The sequence below is a fragment of the Lipophrys pholis genome (genome assembly GCF_963383615.2).
Source record: "Lipophrys pholis genome assembly, chromosome: 7".
Classification (NCBI taxonomy): domain Eukaryota; kingdom Metazoa; phylum Chordata; class Actinopteri; order Blenniiformes; family Blenniidae; genus Lipophrys; species Lipophrys pholis.
In genome coordinates, this window is record NC_137638.1 from 13,247,114 (window position 1) to 13,265,201 (window position 18,088).

An 18,088-nucleotide genomic window follows, 5' to 3' on the forward strand; every position below is an offset into this window, starting at 1 on the left:
CGTTTCATCTTCAAATGATGAGAACGTTATAGCATGCTTTTAAAGTTAGTGAGCTGAAATCACAAGATGGTTAGTACTTCAACCGTTCTTTTGATAAAATTAGGTCATTCAAGTTTACGGTCTGCTTTTATATTGAGAAATTCTCCTGAAAATGTGCTTTGTATCAATTGTTTATGATATTGCTGTGATTTTCACCACGAATCAAATTCAAAGCTCCAATGAGCTGGAAAATACAAACCAGAGATAAAAGTATTAATGTGGCTCAGTGAGATGTATTAAGTAGCTGTACTGTAGATATCCAACTGTCTTGTGTTTAATTATATTTACCCCTTTTAACTTTTTTCTTTTCACTCTGAACCCCATCCCCACCTCCCTCCTTCAGACAGCAAACCTGAGAGTTTGGAAGCTCACCGGATCAAGACGGCATTCTTCACACACCCCACGCTGACAGAGATCGGACGTCGGCTCGTCTCACACTACTTTCTCCTCACAGAAGAGGAGCTGGCAATGTGGGAGGAGGACCCTGAGAGCTTTGGTAATCACGTTACCCCCGAATACACAGGCTGAATCCAAATGTCCAGATTTATCTGGATTCGCAGACCAGAAGAGTTAACGTCTGCCCAGGAATGTGAAGCCTTGCCAGATTGACAATTCATGAAGTCAGCAGCATGGCTTCGGGTGCCGAGTACAACAGAGCATGAAATATTGCATTGATGTATTGATATACTACTGATAGTGTATCAAAAGTAATTTGCTGGACGTGTGTTTGTGATATTTTTCTATGCTGTGGAATTGCCTGTAGCAATTTACACATAATGCTTGATAGTATCAAGTCTGTTACATTAACAGTGTTCATACATCTGTATCTAGATTCACGTCAAATAGTTCAGGTTAATGCCAAAACCTGATCTTTATAGCTCAACCTTAATCATTTTCCTCATCAATCCCATTGGAATAGAGGACAGTCGAATAGATAACAGTGCAAGGATCTTGATATTATGGTTGCAGCAATATTACTAACATTGTTTTGTCCTTACAGCCCAGATTCTCACAGACTCACTGTAATGACACAGACCACTCAGACAAAACACTTTATAAAGCTGAGGCCACCAGGGCCCAGTGTAGTTGTTGTTGTTGTCGTCGTACTTTGGATTCAGTTTTGTGGTTGTACAAAGCCACACACGCCCGAGAGTGTGAAAATCTATTTGCACTTGTAAAGGTCAGTCAAGGTGTGCAGGGCACAGTGTTGTGCAGTCTGTTGTGGAGCCTCAGTGAAAATCTCTGCGCATTCTAATAAATTCTCTTTTCTCATCATTTCTGCAGCCGTTGAAGAAACAGGTGGCGACTCCTGGAAGTACAGTCTTCGGGTAGGTGAAGACTCAGCTGCACATACTGTACATCCCAACGCAGCAAAACCAAGCAAGGCCTGTACAAATTACAGTACTGTGTGGTCTACATAGTATTCTAAACTTAAAAATTCTGCATCACCTCTTGTACAGTTTGCGAGATAAAACCTGTTAAAGAGAATCGTTATGTCATCTCTTGATATCGGTTTGAATAAAAGTCTATTTTACAAACCACCAGGATTTCTTTTTGGTGTAATGACTGATGTAACAAATCGTTTTGTATATTCCATTCTTAAAAATTGAAAGCAGTGTTTAATACGTGGGAACATACAGGACGATATCCATGACAGCATTGTAAAAGAGTGGAGCCTGTAAGTTTTATAGTTTGTTCCCACGGATGAGTTGAGGCACTTCAGCTGTCATCGAGGCATGACATAATCTTTTATGCACTCTTATACATTTTATCTGTCCCTTCTGTCTCGTATGGTCTACCACATAATACTCACTTTAATCACTACACATGACAAACTTCTGCCCTACTGTTTCTTTGAAGTACTGAAAAGTACTCTAATTGAACCTCAAGGTCTTGTTGTTCGGGGTTTAGTCATTTAAAGCACGTAGCTGCAGAAGAAGAGGGGCATTACAGTCCATGAGAGTGTATTAAATAGGTAATTACCCCACAATGTAGAATTCTCTACAGACAGTGGCTATTTTAAGGGCTCCTTTCTTGCTTTTTAATCTATCAGTAGGCCTTTTATGATAGCTCACCATGTGTGTTATTGTTAAAAAGCATGAAGGATTTTAAAAGTATACACAGCTGCTGCCTAATGATATTTTTTATTCTAAGTTTTAAAATGTCTTAAGAGTTTCAAACTATAGTGTTCTCGTGTAAGTCCCAGTTGCAGTTCGAGCATACCTTCTTTGTTATTGAGATTACGCTTTTAACGACACTTATTGTGTTGGACTGGCTTAAAGTTTTCAAAGATACAATGTACTTCAAAGTTTCTGCAGATCCTTCCAGAGAAATCTCAGAAACGAGACGTACTTTTTACTCATGAACCTTTTCTCAACAGTCGTCTTCCTGTATATGAGCACACTATCATGCTCAGGATGGTACGCGACTGTAATGTCAGTATCCATCTATTTCTTCCTTGGTCATCAATTTTAGTGGTTGATTACAGATGACCTTCCTCTGCTGGTAGTCTCACCTGTCTACTTCAGAAAGATATGCTGTGTTTATCCTTTTATAATGGAGCCAGATTGGGTTTTTAGCAGTTCCGTATGACCTCTGGCCTTCCACTGTCTAAGAGGAAAGGTTATACCAGCTTGCTGTATGATGCTCCCAATACTTTGGGGCTATTGTCAGATTTTTAAGGCCTTATATTGAACTCCCAACTGTTTTGAAACATCCAATGAGCAAGTGAAAGTGTGGAGCATTTTTTGAAACTAGATTTCCCCGACAATGTCTTACTGACTTGTTATCGACCTGGCAAGTCAGTGATTTGTTAAACACCGCTTGTATGTGTTAGTATGCATTTTTTCTTTGTGTTTACGGCGGGTATGTATTGGCATCACTTATTCATGTGATGTGTTTGACGGAACCACGGGTGGCTGCAAAGAATGGAGAAACATGCGTCAGTGTGGTTGTGGGGGGAAGAAACATGAATTATTAGGTTGACCTGTTCACATAATAACAATGTGCTTTTGTGTTTGCCTTCATTCCCATCACGTAACACGCTTCCCTTTGTTTCTCTGCACAGCCTTGCACAGAGGTGTTGTTCCTGGATATCTTTCACAACTACAGCCAGACTCTGACACCGGTTCTGTTGGATATGGTTCAGAACCTCCAGGGTCAGTGTTATATCTGTTATTTCTAATAACATTACCAACTGCACATTCTCTTTATTCAATTATTATGTGGCTGTCTTGTGACACACTTCTAAGTATTGCATGTTCAGACCCTAACAAGTATTGTTAAAGCACAGATCATGAGTCTAAGGGCTTTTTGTAGGCATTACTGAATAGTGTTTTGAATATTTCTTTTTTCTTTTTAAACAAATCTCAAGGCATTTTTTTTTTGCATTTCTCTGGATTTTTTGAAAGACGTATTGAGTTGTCTTATCTTGCACACACAGAATGATTTAGTTCACTGGGATCACAAAATAGGCCTCGCAATGAACCCGGTTTTCCATCATCAAATGCATTGTTATTACCTCAGGGCAACTGATACATATTTCATGTATAAGAAAACAGCAAGGCAGGCAGCTTTGTCCGTGTTGCCTCAAGCGCTCACGGGATCTATAATATGAAATCTATAGTCTTGACAGGATCTTCAACTTCCCCTGTGACAGACATCACAACCTCTGCTCTCGAATCACCAGCTTCTCAATCTCACGCACACACTCTCCCATCTCTTCTCGTGGTCTCTTGGGGTGTATGGCATGCGGCTCTTGTCCTCATGCTGAATTAGCACTGCCTTGCCCTCACGGTGGATTAGAGAGCCTCCGTCTCGTTACTTAGGCAGCTCAACAATTCAGGTGACAGCGGGGATATTGGTCCTGCTGGAGCAAAGAATAGGGTTGAAAGGAGGCACCGACTGATTTTGAAACCCGAGTACACAACAAAGGTTCAGCATGTGGGGAGAAAGAACAGAGCATTAAAAAAACAAAGGTGGCATTGATACACAGAAGTCCGTGTCTTTATAAGTTTCAGCTCTGTTATGATATAAATCTATTGATGCCACACTGCTTTTGCTTTTTTTTTTCTTTTTTTTTTTGTTACAGTAAACATGAGTCCGCAAATGCAGTTTCTTTTTTTTTTAAAACAGAAACTACATCCATTGTGTTTTTGTGTCTTTGTCAGGCCCAACTAACGTGGAGGATCCCGTTCAGTTGCTAATGAAGGATGCAGGTTAGTAAATAATTGCTGTCATTTGTTATGCCAGGTATATTAACTCAGAAGTATACGAGTTAGATTTGTCAAAAATTGCTACTTCTCTTTCTTGAAAAATGTATATTAAGTCAAATGTTATTTGATTTGGGGTATTTCAAAGCTACAATGCAAACAGTTTATGCTCAGACATATTCGATTACATTTGATTAAATAGAAGGACAGGATACATCATAATTTATTCAGGCTTCACCTTGAAACCCAGTGTGGATCTTTAGATGCCAAGAACCCAAGTTCTTGTGTTCATATTTGGTCCCCTGTCTATATTCCTCCCTCTCTGCCTTATCTTTTTTCTTTTTTTCTTTAGTATTTATAACTTGATGGCCGTCCATGGCTGCCGGTTTGAAGGTTTTATGGTAAAGACGACTAAATCACTGCCTGCTAAGAGGGCCTCTGATGCCAGATTCCCCTGGAGATTTCAGCAGTCTTCTGACATGCTGCTAAAGCTGCGCTCTCTATCGTGTGTGTGTGTGTGTGTGTGTGTGTGTGTGTGTGTGTGTGTGTGTGTGTGTGTGTGTGTGTGTGTGTGTGTGTGTGTGTGTGTGTGTGTGTGTGTGTGTGTGTGTGTGTGTGTGTGTGTGTGTGTGTGTGTGTGTGTGTGTGTCAGCAAGCTCAAGAGGCATCAGTGTACTTGTTAGGAATGGGCTTTAATGTATTTCCTTTCCAAGGGGGGAGAATAAAGAAGTCATTTTTGTTCTGCTGAGAATGAGAGGAATAACTGATTTATACTGCTGTTATAAAGGAAATGCATTCTCTTTGTTTGTCCTTAGCCCTGAATTCTACAATATATATAATCATCTTGTTTTTTAATCAGCTGAAGAGTGAACCAGTCACTGCTGTCCAACCTGTTCTGTGAAGACTTTATATGTCATATGTAACAGAAAGGACCGTATTTGCTGCGCAACTACACCCGTCATCTTTTTTGACAAATATTCCATACAGTCAATAAACCAAAAATAAAGCACTCTTCAGTCACCTTTTTTTTTTTTGTCCCTTTGGATGTTTTTTTTATGTACTTTATTTCTAAGCTGATTTATCTGTCTTACATTAGTTTTTTTAAATACTGGAGAGGCGCAGCAATAATGTCTTATTTCTGAAATACTATACCTCAAAATGGAGAGTACATTCTGATGCTATATTGACAATCTGAGATGTAGTACGTACCATACAAACATACAAACCCAACTGTGCTTGAAGGAAATAAATAACACTGCAATGCGTAACACCACCAAATGTGACAATCACTAATAACTATTATATTAGTTTATTAGTATAAGACAATTTTAGCTGGAGCAATGTTATGTCAGCTTCTGACAATGTGACACAGGATTCATTACTTGTACATGCATGTAGAGTTGTGGGTGCATTTCATTTGTTTGTTTGTATTTGCCTATAATTCTGTCTATAATATGATTTTTAACAAATCTGTAAGATTTGTTAGTGCGTACACATACTTGTCCAAAACAGTCTATATATGTGATACATGTTTTGCGTGTTTATTGAAACCTGTGTCCTCCCCTTCACCCCAGGTGGGCCTCTCAGTGTGAAGTCTTATACAAGTGGATTTTGCTCCTCTCCTGCTGTGACGGAGATAGGCCCATAACTGGTTTTTATTTACCCTCGACACAGACTGGCAGGCTTACACTTGTCAAGCTGTTTGCACTGTGCCTCCTTAGCTATACATCCTTCATGATATCAGTCGCACTGTAGGAGAGCTCGGTGATTACAAATGCAACATCACAGGAACAGGATGGTACGTGGCTTGACAGACTTGAGCCTGTGAGTCTAGTATGTATCTGTGTTACTGCAAGAGACGAGCAAAAGCCATGACTAAAAATCCAGCCAAGAGAGAGAGGCCCGTCTGAGGTGGTGTTGAATAGAGACTTGCAAAAAATCAAAGTACTTATACATATAGCCCAAACATACAGATTGTATGACAAGAATGTATTCTTCACCGAAACGTTTTTGGGTTTTTTTATACGTCAAATCTAAATACACCCGAACAAAGCTCATGGCAGAGTCACAAATATCATGACACACAGATATACACAAATCAAGATACAAAAACTCTCCACACATCATTTTGCAGGGATAACTGCCTCATTTATTCCCAATTGTGAGAAACTCATGTTTATAAGAGACCTGCGATTATTCTTATTGATCCTGTTCAGATTGTCCACCTCTATCGCTTCGTCCTCCTGTCTATACATGTATTATTTTTGTCTTTATAAATGATTGGAAATCCCCCCCCCCCCCCGGCAGTGTTTTATATCCCTTTTGCTCTGACTGCTTTGGCGTTTCATTCTGCCTTTTGTGCACACATTACCACATGCACTCATCGATATACAGATACATCCAGACTTTACCCACTCAGCCTTGTATAATACAGGTGAATTTAAGTAATGGAAAAAACTGTATCCCGTCTCACTAAAGCGTCTACTTCCCACTTTCTCCTTTTGCTTCTGTTTTTGTTCTATTAACTCTTATTTTCCTTTTTGTCATTTTTAAATCCATCACTTTTGAAGATAAAATATAAATAGTAACAGGCGGCATCTCTGCCTTGTGTACTGCCTTTGTCCTTTTCTCTTTTATATTGTTTTGCTGTCATACTGTCAACTATGTTCTAATCTCATCTTTTATGTATATCGTCTTTAGCTCCCTCTCTTAGAGTTCTGTTTCTATTATCGTCATCTCTGTCTTGAAAGCTTGCTTTTAGTTTTTTCCTGATATACAGTATTCGTAGTAGTGTTTTTTTCATGTCGGTTGGGCATTTTATGTGTTTTAGTATATGCTCCTACTCAACCTTTGTTTTAAATTTTGCTGATCACTGCACAATGGAGCAGCTGTTTAACATTTCTCTAAATGGATAAACTCTTCTAACGTTTATTGTTTCTTTGTTTTGTATTGTGTGCAGTTTACAATGCAGTGGGACTGGCAGCCTATGAGCTGTTTGACAATGTGGACTTTGACCAGTGGTTCAAGAATCAGCTTCTTGGAGAACTGCAAGTCAGCCATCACAGGTAGTGTGTTCAGATGTGAAGTCTTTCATTTAAAAGCAGTCACATTTCCATTTCTTTCTATTTATCCTTATGAGTTTCATGCTCAAGAAAACAATACTGAATCTGCATAAAATTGGAGAATATGAATATCTGACTCATAAGTAGGTTTGTCATAACTTGATATTAAGAGATGAAGTGCATCGCGTTGCCTTCACAACAGATCGGACTATTCATATCTGTAAACGACATCGAAGAACTCGTAAATTTCGATCAAAATTTCCCACAGATATAAAGTCATGCGATAGGCTATTTTTTATCGAAGGGTCAGTCAATTGAAGTTGCTAATAATAATAATATTAATCATGGGGTTGATGAATAATCCTAATGGATAAGAAAAAAAAAAATAAAGTCAATAGATGTAAGCAATAAGATATTTATTTAAAGCCAACAAGAATACTGATCAAATGAGCTGGACGAGGGTTAAAACCTTTAACACATTGACAAAAAAAACCAAACGTGTTCAACAAATAACTTATTTAATCGTGACAATTTTTCACTCTCTAACGCGGAACATTTCTCTGTGCACCTTGTTATTATTTCCTGACTTACACTGACACTGTTGCATCCCCATGATGGTCAATGTTTTGTGTTATTTTATCCCGTTATCAGTTGACATTCAATTCTAATGTTTGTCTTTTTACATTGCCTGTGTTGGGCCAGTGCTGTGAGGCAGCCACCATGGAGTTTTGTTTTATACATGGTAAACCTTTCTCGAGGACATTTTGTTTCATCAGTATTATTCCGAGTTGAAACAACAACAATATTTAGATTTTAAGCAGTTAGTTTTGTTGTAATCAAACTCTGCTTTATTTACTACATTTACGGTGTCTAACAATGTTTCACAGGCACAAGCCTTTCTGTGTGACTTTAGTAAATTGACTATTAACCTCTCTCCTGCTATTGATTTCAGTCAGCAGCACTGGATGCATGCCAAGAAGCTCATAAATAAACTAATACTCATAATAATTGTAATACCTGCAGTCAATTTTAGTCACGGTCACGTTAACAACCGCAGTGTGTATTCACGTTGTCGCCCGTGACAACACAGACACCCCAGCAGATTTGTGAAATTGGAGGAACAGGTGCACGAGCAGAAAACCTCATCAGGAGTCTATGGAGTATTAGCCAAAGTAACTGTAAACGAGGAGCTGGCAGATGAATGGGGGGTAAAAAGTGTTGGATGAAAGAGAGGCTGGCTGGAGGCGAGGTGGTGTGAGTGAACTGAGGAACAAAGAAGTGCCCCGCACACAGTCCCTGAAACAATCGGAACAAAAAGCCTGCAGCACTCAAAAGGTCGACGCACAGGTTAGTGCTGACGTCAACGAGCGGGCATGCTGAAGTCACCACGGTCCGACTCCCACACAGCACAGGTGCCAGTAACCCCATGCACTTTACACCTTAGTTGTGGCTTTTTAAAGTTAGTTCACCTGCTCACCCCTATTCTTTTTTGACTGCTTAAAATTCTGCTTTTTGTGTCTTTGAAGAAATAGGCACCATTGAGGCACCACATGCCCCATTTGTCTGGTGGGTCAAACTCATGAGACCCGCGCTCACGGTGCCAACAGTGTTACACCTGCTGCTTTCTTATCTGTTTTGCTCATATGAACAAAAGCCAAGACAAATGCATTAAGTTACTCATCTCCTCCGGCGACACATGTGCAGAAAAACATTGGGAAGATCATTAATGTTCCACAGTCGTGGCTATAGTGTGATCAGCCTTACAAGAAAAAAAAGGAATTGTTTCTGTCAATGCAGAAAAAAATCATTTGAATGAGAAACAAATCTCACAAGCATGTTTGCCCCATTCCCAGTTGTTGGCAGTGTCGGTACATGTTGGCTTCGATTTGATGTTGGCCTTCAGTAATCTGACCAAGAAAGACATGTCTTTATATCCTTTAATCGTCAGCTTTCAAAACGTCACAGATGTCTTCAAATGATAACAGAATGCTTTGTGCTTAAAGGCTTTGGTGCACTTTCCAAAACCACAGTTAGTTACATAAATGACTGCCGATAAACTCTCATTGATCTCTTTGTTTTTCGGTGTTAAATGAAGCAGTGTTTCGGTGAGTTTTCGAATGCTCTTTTGAAGAGTCGTCTTCAGAGGGAATGTAGATGCAGCATTGACGTTAAAGCAGGAGCATGTTTGATGATCTCCCTCACTGATCAAAGTTGCTTGATTCTGATGCAACCGTAAGACTGTGCTTCCTTGCAGACTTACCTGCATGAGTGTTGTCACAATCTGCTATGGCAAACTCAACAATTATTGAAGCCCACTGGAAATGAGATGATATATTTCTGCAATATCCACAGTTTGGTATGTGAAATGCACGGCCCTGTAGGTGCTACGACCTGTGATCCACAACTTATTTCTCATTCCTTCATGAGACATTTCATATAAAATTAGTTATTTCTAAGTTGCAGCCGTTTTTGTGTACACGCCATTTCTCCTTCACATATTGCGTTCCAGTTGCTTTGAGATAATCTCCATGCACTGCAGCTTTGGTTAATACTGTGTACTGTTGACTAGAGCTACATATTTCATACATATACATTACGGTATATATGATCCATGCCATTAAAGTCCATGTTGTAGAGGCTTACATGTGAATGCCGCAGGGACTGCACTGGAGATGTGTAGCATATCAAAGTTCGTCGTGCAAACATCTGTGTTTTTCACAACGACTCAAGGTTTAAAACTGGATGATTCCCTTTGCCGCTGCTGCTTTGAAGTTCACGACAAGGGTGCTCTGGTGGACTGATGAGGGTGAATTGTGGGGAACAGGTCATCAAGTGATATATTGCAGACTTGTGATTACTTGTAACGGCCTGTGCCATCTTGACTTACCTTTCCTGTGTTCGTGTTATTCTTTACCAGATTCGACAAGTGCCACAACTGCAGTCTTCCCAGACCACAGGCAGGCCTCAACAGCATTCCACCTTGTTAAGGCAAATATTTGGATTATTGTGCCAATGAGGATGCAAATGCAACTGGTTTGGATTTACATAGCTCAACTCGTGTGGTATTAAATTATTCCAACAGCATGTTTGTCTGCTGTGGGTGCTCAGGTTGGAAGAGCTGATATAAGATTCAGGCCATGAATTGTTTGTCCTCTTTGTGCTTACTCTACATACATTTCTTGTATTGTATCTTGGGAAATGAAGGCATTTTGCTGGGGCCATTGTGTTGCATTATCATTGTTCTTCACTGCCAACAGGTCAACATATATGGTGTTTTTCTGCGTACACACGCACAAGACCAACTCTCATTGGGACATCAAGTGATGCATCTTTAATAAGTGAAAGTTGTCATGCCAGATGAAGTGCAGCATGGTGACATGGCTGAAGTATTTCCCCCACTTGGCAAAGTGAGAGGCAGAAGGACAATACCGATCTGGTGGCTGCCAGAAGCCAGATTTTCTGGCCGACACGCTTGCCCGATTTATCGCTGTTACCAGAACATTTCCAGATGCTGCGCTGTCTGCCGCCGTTTTCCTTCTGGGTATTGGCAATTGGAGCGTTAAACAGCGTGATTGTGTTGAGCTACAGTGTCCACATACCCACATCACAAAACATAGAAATAGTTAATGCAGATGGGGTAAACAGGGCGGCACATTCACAAGAGGTTAAACAAATCCCACTTTTATGGTAAAACTGTAATCATGAGCAGTAAAATGGATGGCTTTCACCGACTGGAGACGAGAGGTCTGACTGCAGCTCTGAGCCCACCTGCTCTCACACCGGCATATTTCTTACTGCCTGCACCTCGGCATATCATTTGTCTGTGTCACTTAACTTGCTGTTTCCTCTTGGCATGGATATCTATTAGGTTTTATTGATTCTGATCCTACTAATCACTTCTAGTTCTGCAACAATTCTCTCACACATTTTGTCTTGTCTTTTAAGTCCTCAAGGACCTTCATCAATTGCCAGTGAATTTAAGTACTGGCACTGTCATAGTACACAAAATTCACATTTATTTGTGAGCATTAGTTTTGCTATTGACTTTGGTTAAAGGGAAGGAGTTCCACAATTTCAGGCCTTTGATTTCAGTGAAGACCTCTACACTGCTGTAACCCGGGAAAACTCCTCTGCCTGAAGTAACAAGGGCATGACCAAAGTGACAAGAAAGTTTGTTGATGCTTTTATCACAGTCCTTCATGCAGCATTGCAGTGTTAAAACACAGGCGACTTGAGGACGGATCAAGCAGATTCACACAGTGAAGATGTGAGGTTACATCCAAAACATGTCAATCACACTTATGTTTTATATTTACATAAAAAAAAACAACCAAATGGGTCTCGTCTGAGCACAGTGTGGTGCAGAAAAACACCTTTCAACAGCCCCAAAATATTTTCTTCACACAAAAACAACACTTTGCGTTTATGACAAAAACAGGAGCTTTGTTTCTATCTTAGCTTGATGTAAATCAATGTAACCACAGACAATAGGCAGAATGCTGTGAGCCTCCCCTCAAGTTCCAATCATACCCAGTGGGCAAACCGCACGCACCCTGATTCATCAGTTAAAAATGGGTTGTTTCTCCCACCATTTTCAGAAATGTCAAATTTATTAACTTCTGTATTTGTGTTAATTCTTTTGCTTATGTATGTATTTCTTTATGTTTGGTAGTCGAGGACGAATGATTGATGACATTACGTAGCACTTGCAGATTCTATTACATCACAATTCGTGTGAACACAACATGAAAATTAACATAAAACAAACCTAATTAAAACGCTTCCGTGTAAATATCATCTCATCTCTGAGTGGATGAGATGTTAATTTCTTTATTATGATTACATTGATAGAATTTAATATTTTGACAGCTCAATATTTATGCAGACATTCACGAGGACAACCCCCCCCATCCTTATAGAAAAGCAGCAACACAATGACAGTGGATCAAGAAAAAAGTTGGATAATTTGCTGAGGTAGAGCTAATCCTTGTTGGATCTTAACTCTGCAAACAAAACGCTCATTCTTTTTTTCCCAAAATTCATTTCTCATATTTTTTGAGGGAAATCCTTACCATAGTCATCGTCTTTCTGAAGTTTCCCAGCAATGCAGACTCGTGACATGTGAGTTACTTACAAACTCAAGCGCGGCGAATTTAAGTGGCCACAACATAAGCCCGATAACTCCCCATATTTGTACGTTCCAATGATTATAATGCGCGATCCAAGAGGCAATCATCCTCCACTTTCCATCAAGTGGTTCTGATCCTCACAGCATCCGCATCGGCAGTTGAATTGCACAAGTTAGAGGCTAATAATCTTTACGTCCAAGTTATGTGTGCAATACTTACTCGCTTGCAGGTTGCATAATCTCTTCTTTATTGGACTTTGATAGTGCCATTCTAGGTTTCCCTTGACTTAAGTCTATTTGTATCACTCTTGAGCGCAGCAGCGCGAGTGTAAATATTTCCAACAGTATCTGTCAGCCAGGCTGCTGCTTACACTTGTGGCTGAGCCTCAGGCAGCCCGTGAGTTGGTTATCACTTTGTGCCATAATGACTACACAGGCCAACTCACTGTGCGCGCAGTCACAGTCACACTCGCTTGTTCATCGGCGCACTCGCTTTGATTCTTGACTTGCTGTCGGTCTTTTGCTTCCATCTTTACTCAAGTCAAAACACTTGTCATACCTGTGATGAGTCACCATGCCTGAGAGCGCAGAGAAGACAGCAAATCATGCCCGCCCTGCTGAGACACAGAAAAGCAGGCCCCCCCGCATCACTTACATGGACATCAGAGAATAGCCAGAAGGAGCTTTTTTGTGTCACCGACACAGACGGTCAGATACTGATATAATGCGCTCCATCATTCTGCCGTCAGATGCTGCCAGCATGACAGGATGTGAAAACACTTCAGGTTTTTGACATTGTCTTTTGTGACTTGACCTTTGCGAGTGAAGTTGGAAAAGTCTTTTCCTTTCCAGGGTGATTTGTTGTACGCTAAAAGTTTGGGCACACCTTCTCATTCAATGTTTTTTTTTTTTTTTTTATTTATTTTCTTGACTATTTACATTTAAGATTCTCACTGAAGACATCCAAACTATGAATGAACACATGGAACTATGTAGTAAACAAAAAGTGTGGAAATAATAGAAAGTATGTTTCATATTTTAGATTCTTCAAATTAGCCTTTTTTTTCCTGCAGAAATCAGGTTGTTGCAAAGCTTGACAGCCCCATTTGACAACTGTTAGAATTCATATTATGGCAAGAGCCAATCGGCTAAGTAAAGACAAACTATGGCCCATCATTGCTTAAAGAAGTGAAGGTCAGTTGGTCCAGAAAAAAAAACTAAAAAACTTGGAAGGAGTCCCTCAGGGAAGTCTTAATAACCATCAAGCGCTACAACAAAACTGGTTCACAAGACGACTGCCCCAGGAAAGAAAGACCAAGAGTCACCTCTGCTGCTGAGTGTCGGCTCATCTCTGTCACCGCCTTCAGAAATCAGAAGTTAACGGAACCTCAAATTAGAGCCCAGATAAATGCACACAGTTCTCGTGAGGACACTGCACGAGTCAGGTCTTTATTGTCAAATAGCTACGAGGAAGCTACTACTTAGGAAAACAACACGCAGAGATTTGTTTGGGCCAAGAATCACAAGGAATGAGCATTATACCAGTGAAAAACTGTGCTTTGGTCTGCTGAGTCCAAATGTGAGATCTTTGGTTCCACCCGCTGTGTCTTTGTGCGACGCTGAAAAGGTGAACAGATGGTTTCTCCATGCATGGTTCCCACTGTGAAGTATGGAGGAGGAGGTGTGTTGATGTCGGGGTGCTTTGCTGGGGACATTGTTTGAGTGTTCTTCCAAATTGAAGGCACGCTGAACCGGCGTGGCTACCGCAGCCTCCTGCAGCGACATGCCGTCCCATCCGCTTTGCGTTCAGTTGGACCATCATTTATTTTTCAACAGGACAATGACTCCAAACGCACCTCCAGGCTGTGTGAGGGCTATTTGACCAACAAGGAGAGTGATGGAGTGCTGCCAGATGACTTGGCCTCCACAGTCCACCTGACCTAAACCCAATCCAGATGGTTTTGGGATGAGATGGACCGCAGGGCGAAGGCCAAAGGGCCAACAAGTGCTCAGCATCATTGGGAACTCTTTCAAGACGGTTGGAAAACCATTTCAGATGACGACCTCATGAAGCTCATTGGGAGAAGGCCATAAGTGTGCAAAGCAGTAATCAAAACAAAAGTCGGCTATTTTGTAGAATCTAAGATATAAAACATGTTTTGAGTGTTTTTTATTTTTTTTTAACTACATAATTCCATGTGTTCATTCATAGTTTTCACACTTTCAGTGACAATCTACAATAAATCATGAAAATAAAGAAAACAGTGAATGAGAATTTATCCAAACTTTTGACTACCAGTAGTGTGTGTTGTAACATTCTATGAATTGGGTTTCTGTATTTTCTGTCATTCCTAATATTTTACTCTGTGGATAGATTTGTTGATTGCTTCATATGGCGCTATAGAAGTTGAGTTTCTCGTGGGCTAAACTGTTGATGCGAGAAGACGCACCACATTGCTCTTTTACGATCATTCACCCAGTCTGCACAATCTACAGGCTGCCTCACTCAGTGAGTCAGACTCAATGAATTGCTTTTCACGGAGCTTCATGACCTCACGCTCTAACTATAAATGTTGCCTGATATTTTTGCCACGTTTGTTCTTATACGCTATTTTTCTTTTTTTGTGGGGGTGGGTGGGGGGGTGGGGTGAAACTCTGTTTACGTTTGTTGTGTATCAGCTCCCATTGTGACTTGCGAGGTCTTTCACTCGGTGTTAACACAATTGAGCGAATAAACCTTGAGCCCCAGTGAGTATACTGACATTTGCTCACAGCGCTGGAACTAAAAGGCTACACAGGAGCTGCAGTAGTAGTAGTAGCATGAATAACAATTCAACCACAGAACCTTAAACCCAGCCTTAATCACATTCGCAATAGGATGCAATCCAAGACTTAATGGGTGAAATGTAACCGAATATCAGAAGCTGTTTAGCTTTAAAAAATTCCTTCCTTTTTCTCTTTATGCATTCAAAAATGTTTTTGTCAGCATATTGAAGAAATGAAGAAATTTCTTTTCTGTGAAAACACACCAATAAGCATGATTTTTAAGTTTGTGCACAACATGGCATCGTGCAACTTATTTTGTGTGCAGACTGCAGTAGAAACAAAAGCCGTCTTGTTGAAGGATATTGTAAAAGTTCACTTCTTGTGTTCTTCATTTTTTGGGACGCATTTGTCAGAATGATGAGTAGGGTTCCCGACAGCTGTGTGGATTTTTTTATTTTTTTATTTTTTTATTTTTTTTAGTAGGAGACAGTCAGAGGTCAGACATGACTCATCCATGCTGAACCTGACAAACAAATCTCCCTATCAGATCTCCTTCCCATCTGCCTTTTCATTTTCTTCTTGCCTCCTTCTCTGCCATCGCTTTAATAATAAACAGTACCAGCTGTAGTCTCCTCAGATGATGCAGATATTAATCAGATCAGTCTGCACCACGGTCTGGGTGTAGAGGGAGGCAATGGTAACCCTAAGTCACTTGTGCCATTTAAAAGAAAAAAAAGAGTTTATTGTTTTTTTTTCATTGTAACTTGCAGATTGCACTTTTAATATCTCACTGATCTCATTACTTTTGCACACAGAGTCCAAAACATTTTTCTTGCGTTGTTCTCATATGGACTGGAGAAAAATCATGCAGTGCTTCTCGATCTGTAGAGTATTACTATTATTTATCATGATCTGGGCACAGGTATAGAGAGGCCATCTCAAAACATTACAGCAACTAATAATGGGAAAGTAGTTTGGTTTTTTTCCCCAGTGTTTCACACACATATACACTGGATAGTTTCAAGCAATTAAATCATTCTAAATATTAATTGATTAGTGATTATGACAGCCAAGTTGATCAGATGAATTGTATTTTCAGTGCATGTACACTACTCACATATAGTTGGATATTTGGCTTTCGGGTGAAATGTATGGACAACTTAATGCTACCGACTGATCGTAGGGCATTTAATTAGAAGAACGCAATGGTGAGTTCCTCATCTCAACATATTTGTTGGAACAAAAGTCTGCAATAGTGGTGGGTATACCACAGCCACAAACACGTTTATCGCAAGCATTTGGATGCCAACCTGCATGGAACAGTGCTTTTTGCTTTTGTGATTCTGCTTGACCTGAGAAGATGGCTTATTTTAAAAGTCCCTGCTTCAGGGAGATAATGAACTACTATCCCAAGCTTAAATACTACTAAATGATGACCTCCAGGGTACTGCACGATGCAAAGGGCCTTCTTCTTGAGCAGATTTAATGTAGTTGCTGTAATTCAATGTTTAAACTGCCCTCAATACACAAAATATGATCAGAGACCGTTTTTCTTTTTAAAGTTGTTCTAAATGTGTAGTAGTTTCTTTACACAAGTTGATTCAGCATGATTTAAAAAAAATCTAATTGGTTGCCTGGCACTTCTCTAATTTAGTTAACAGAGACATTGCTGGCTCAGTTTTTGTACACTGATCAGAGAAGCTAACATAAAGGCTCAAACACACCATAATGTAACTGGTGCTCCTTAGGTTTTACAAGAATACCCCTAACACAGTAACCTGTGATTTCATCTCAAACGCACAGTGCCAGTCATTTCTTGTTCCAGTGTCAGTATTGCAAACACCAGGCTGTGGTTTCTGCATCCTGGTTAAATGGAGCACTTTTGGAAGGTGTCGACTCGCACCTGCTCTATCATGTTGGAAGCGTCCTGCTTGTTACTGCCTCCATCGAACCTTGTACAATATCAGATTGGTTTGGCTGCCTTTAGGAGTAATTGAATGCTAGTTAAGTCTCTGTGCATGCTCTGCAGCTTCTAAGCAGTTTAACCCAGGAGGTTATAAGTGGCATCGTATGCTTTTAGCAAAATGAGAATCGAGTGCAAATGGCATTTTGCGTAATGCTGTTAGTGATGGTAATCTTCAAATTCAGACCCTAAAAAAAGAATAACAAGCTTTATTAATTATACTTTTTTTCCTTTTTCATAAAAGCAACCTTGTCTTTGTTTGTTTCAAAATGCCCATACCCATGCTCTGACACAAACCAACACTGGTGGTGTTGTCCTGAGTCATGCTGGTTTTTCTTAACTTCTGGCTTGTGGCCCAGACTTTGGTCTTGGGACTTCCTGTGGATATTTGACACGCAGCCAACAACAGTGTCATCCCCCTAGCCTTTATCGTCTCATCTCTCTGCTCCTTCATCCCTCCATCCCCTCCTTTCAGCCGAGGCAATCCTCTGACTTGATTTCTGCCGCGAATGCTAAAAGGGCAGATGCTGAGGGACACTTGCCCACTGCATCTGTTAAAAACCCATCACTTCTAACATGCAGTGTTTCACTTTTGGGACATGCAGTGTTGGGCATTTCAATTCATATCACACTCCACCCAGCTGAAGTCGTTTCTTTGAACATTGTGCTTCTCTAACTCGGCTGTTTTCCCGACTTGGTATTTAGGCACTGCTTCCACTGTCCCTCAGGCTTTCTGTCATTTCCCTTCTATGCATTCATTTGAATAAATACCCAGCACACTCATACTCAAGCAACATTTCCTTTACCTTGTTGTCTTTAATTTTACCCCTTGGATTGTGTTTTGAGCCAGTTATACATGTAAAGGCTCAGTTCACGGTGATCTTTAATTTCCTGTGGAATTGTGCTGTGCCCCAACATT

General features: G+C 40.3%; 1 protein-coding gene across 1 annotated transcript in view; it reads left to right on the plus strand.

Moving 5' to 3' along the window:
* Positions 1-18,088, plus strand: part of ipo11 (importin 11) — a 116,541-nt gene that overhangs the window by 25,290 nt on the left and 73,163 nt on the right. Inside the window, exons 10-14 of the mRNA XM_080467840.1 lie at positions 383-535; positions 1,324-1,367; positions 3,107-3,197; positions 4,209-4,256; positions 7,210-7,315. Of these exons, the coding sequence (XP_080323966.1) occupies positions 383-535; positions 1,324-1,367; positions 3,107-3,197; positions 4,209-4,256; positions 7,210-7,315 (442 nt within the window). The remainder of the gene's footprint in view (positions 1-382; positions 536-1,323; positions 1,368-3,106; positions 3,198-4,208; positions 4,257-7,209; positions 7,316-18,088) is intronic.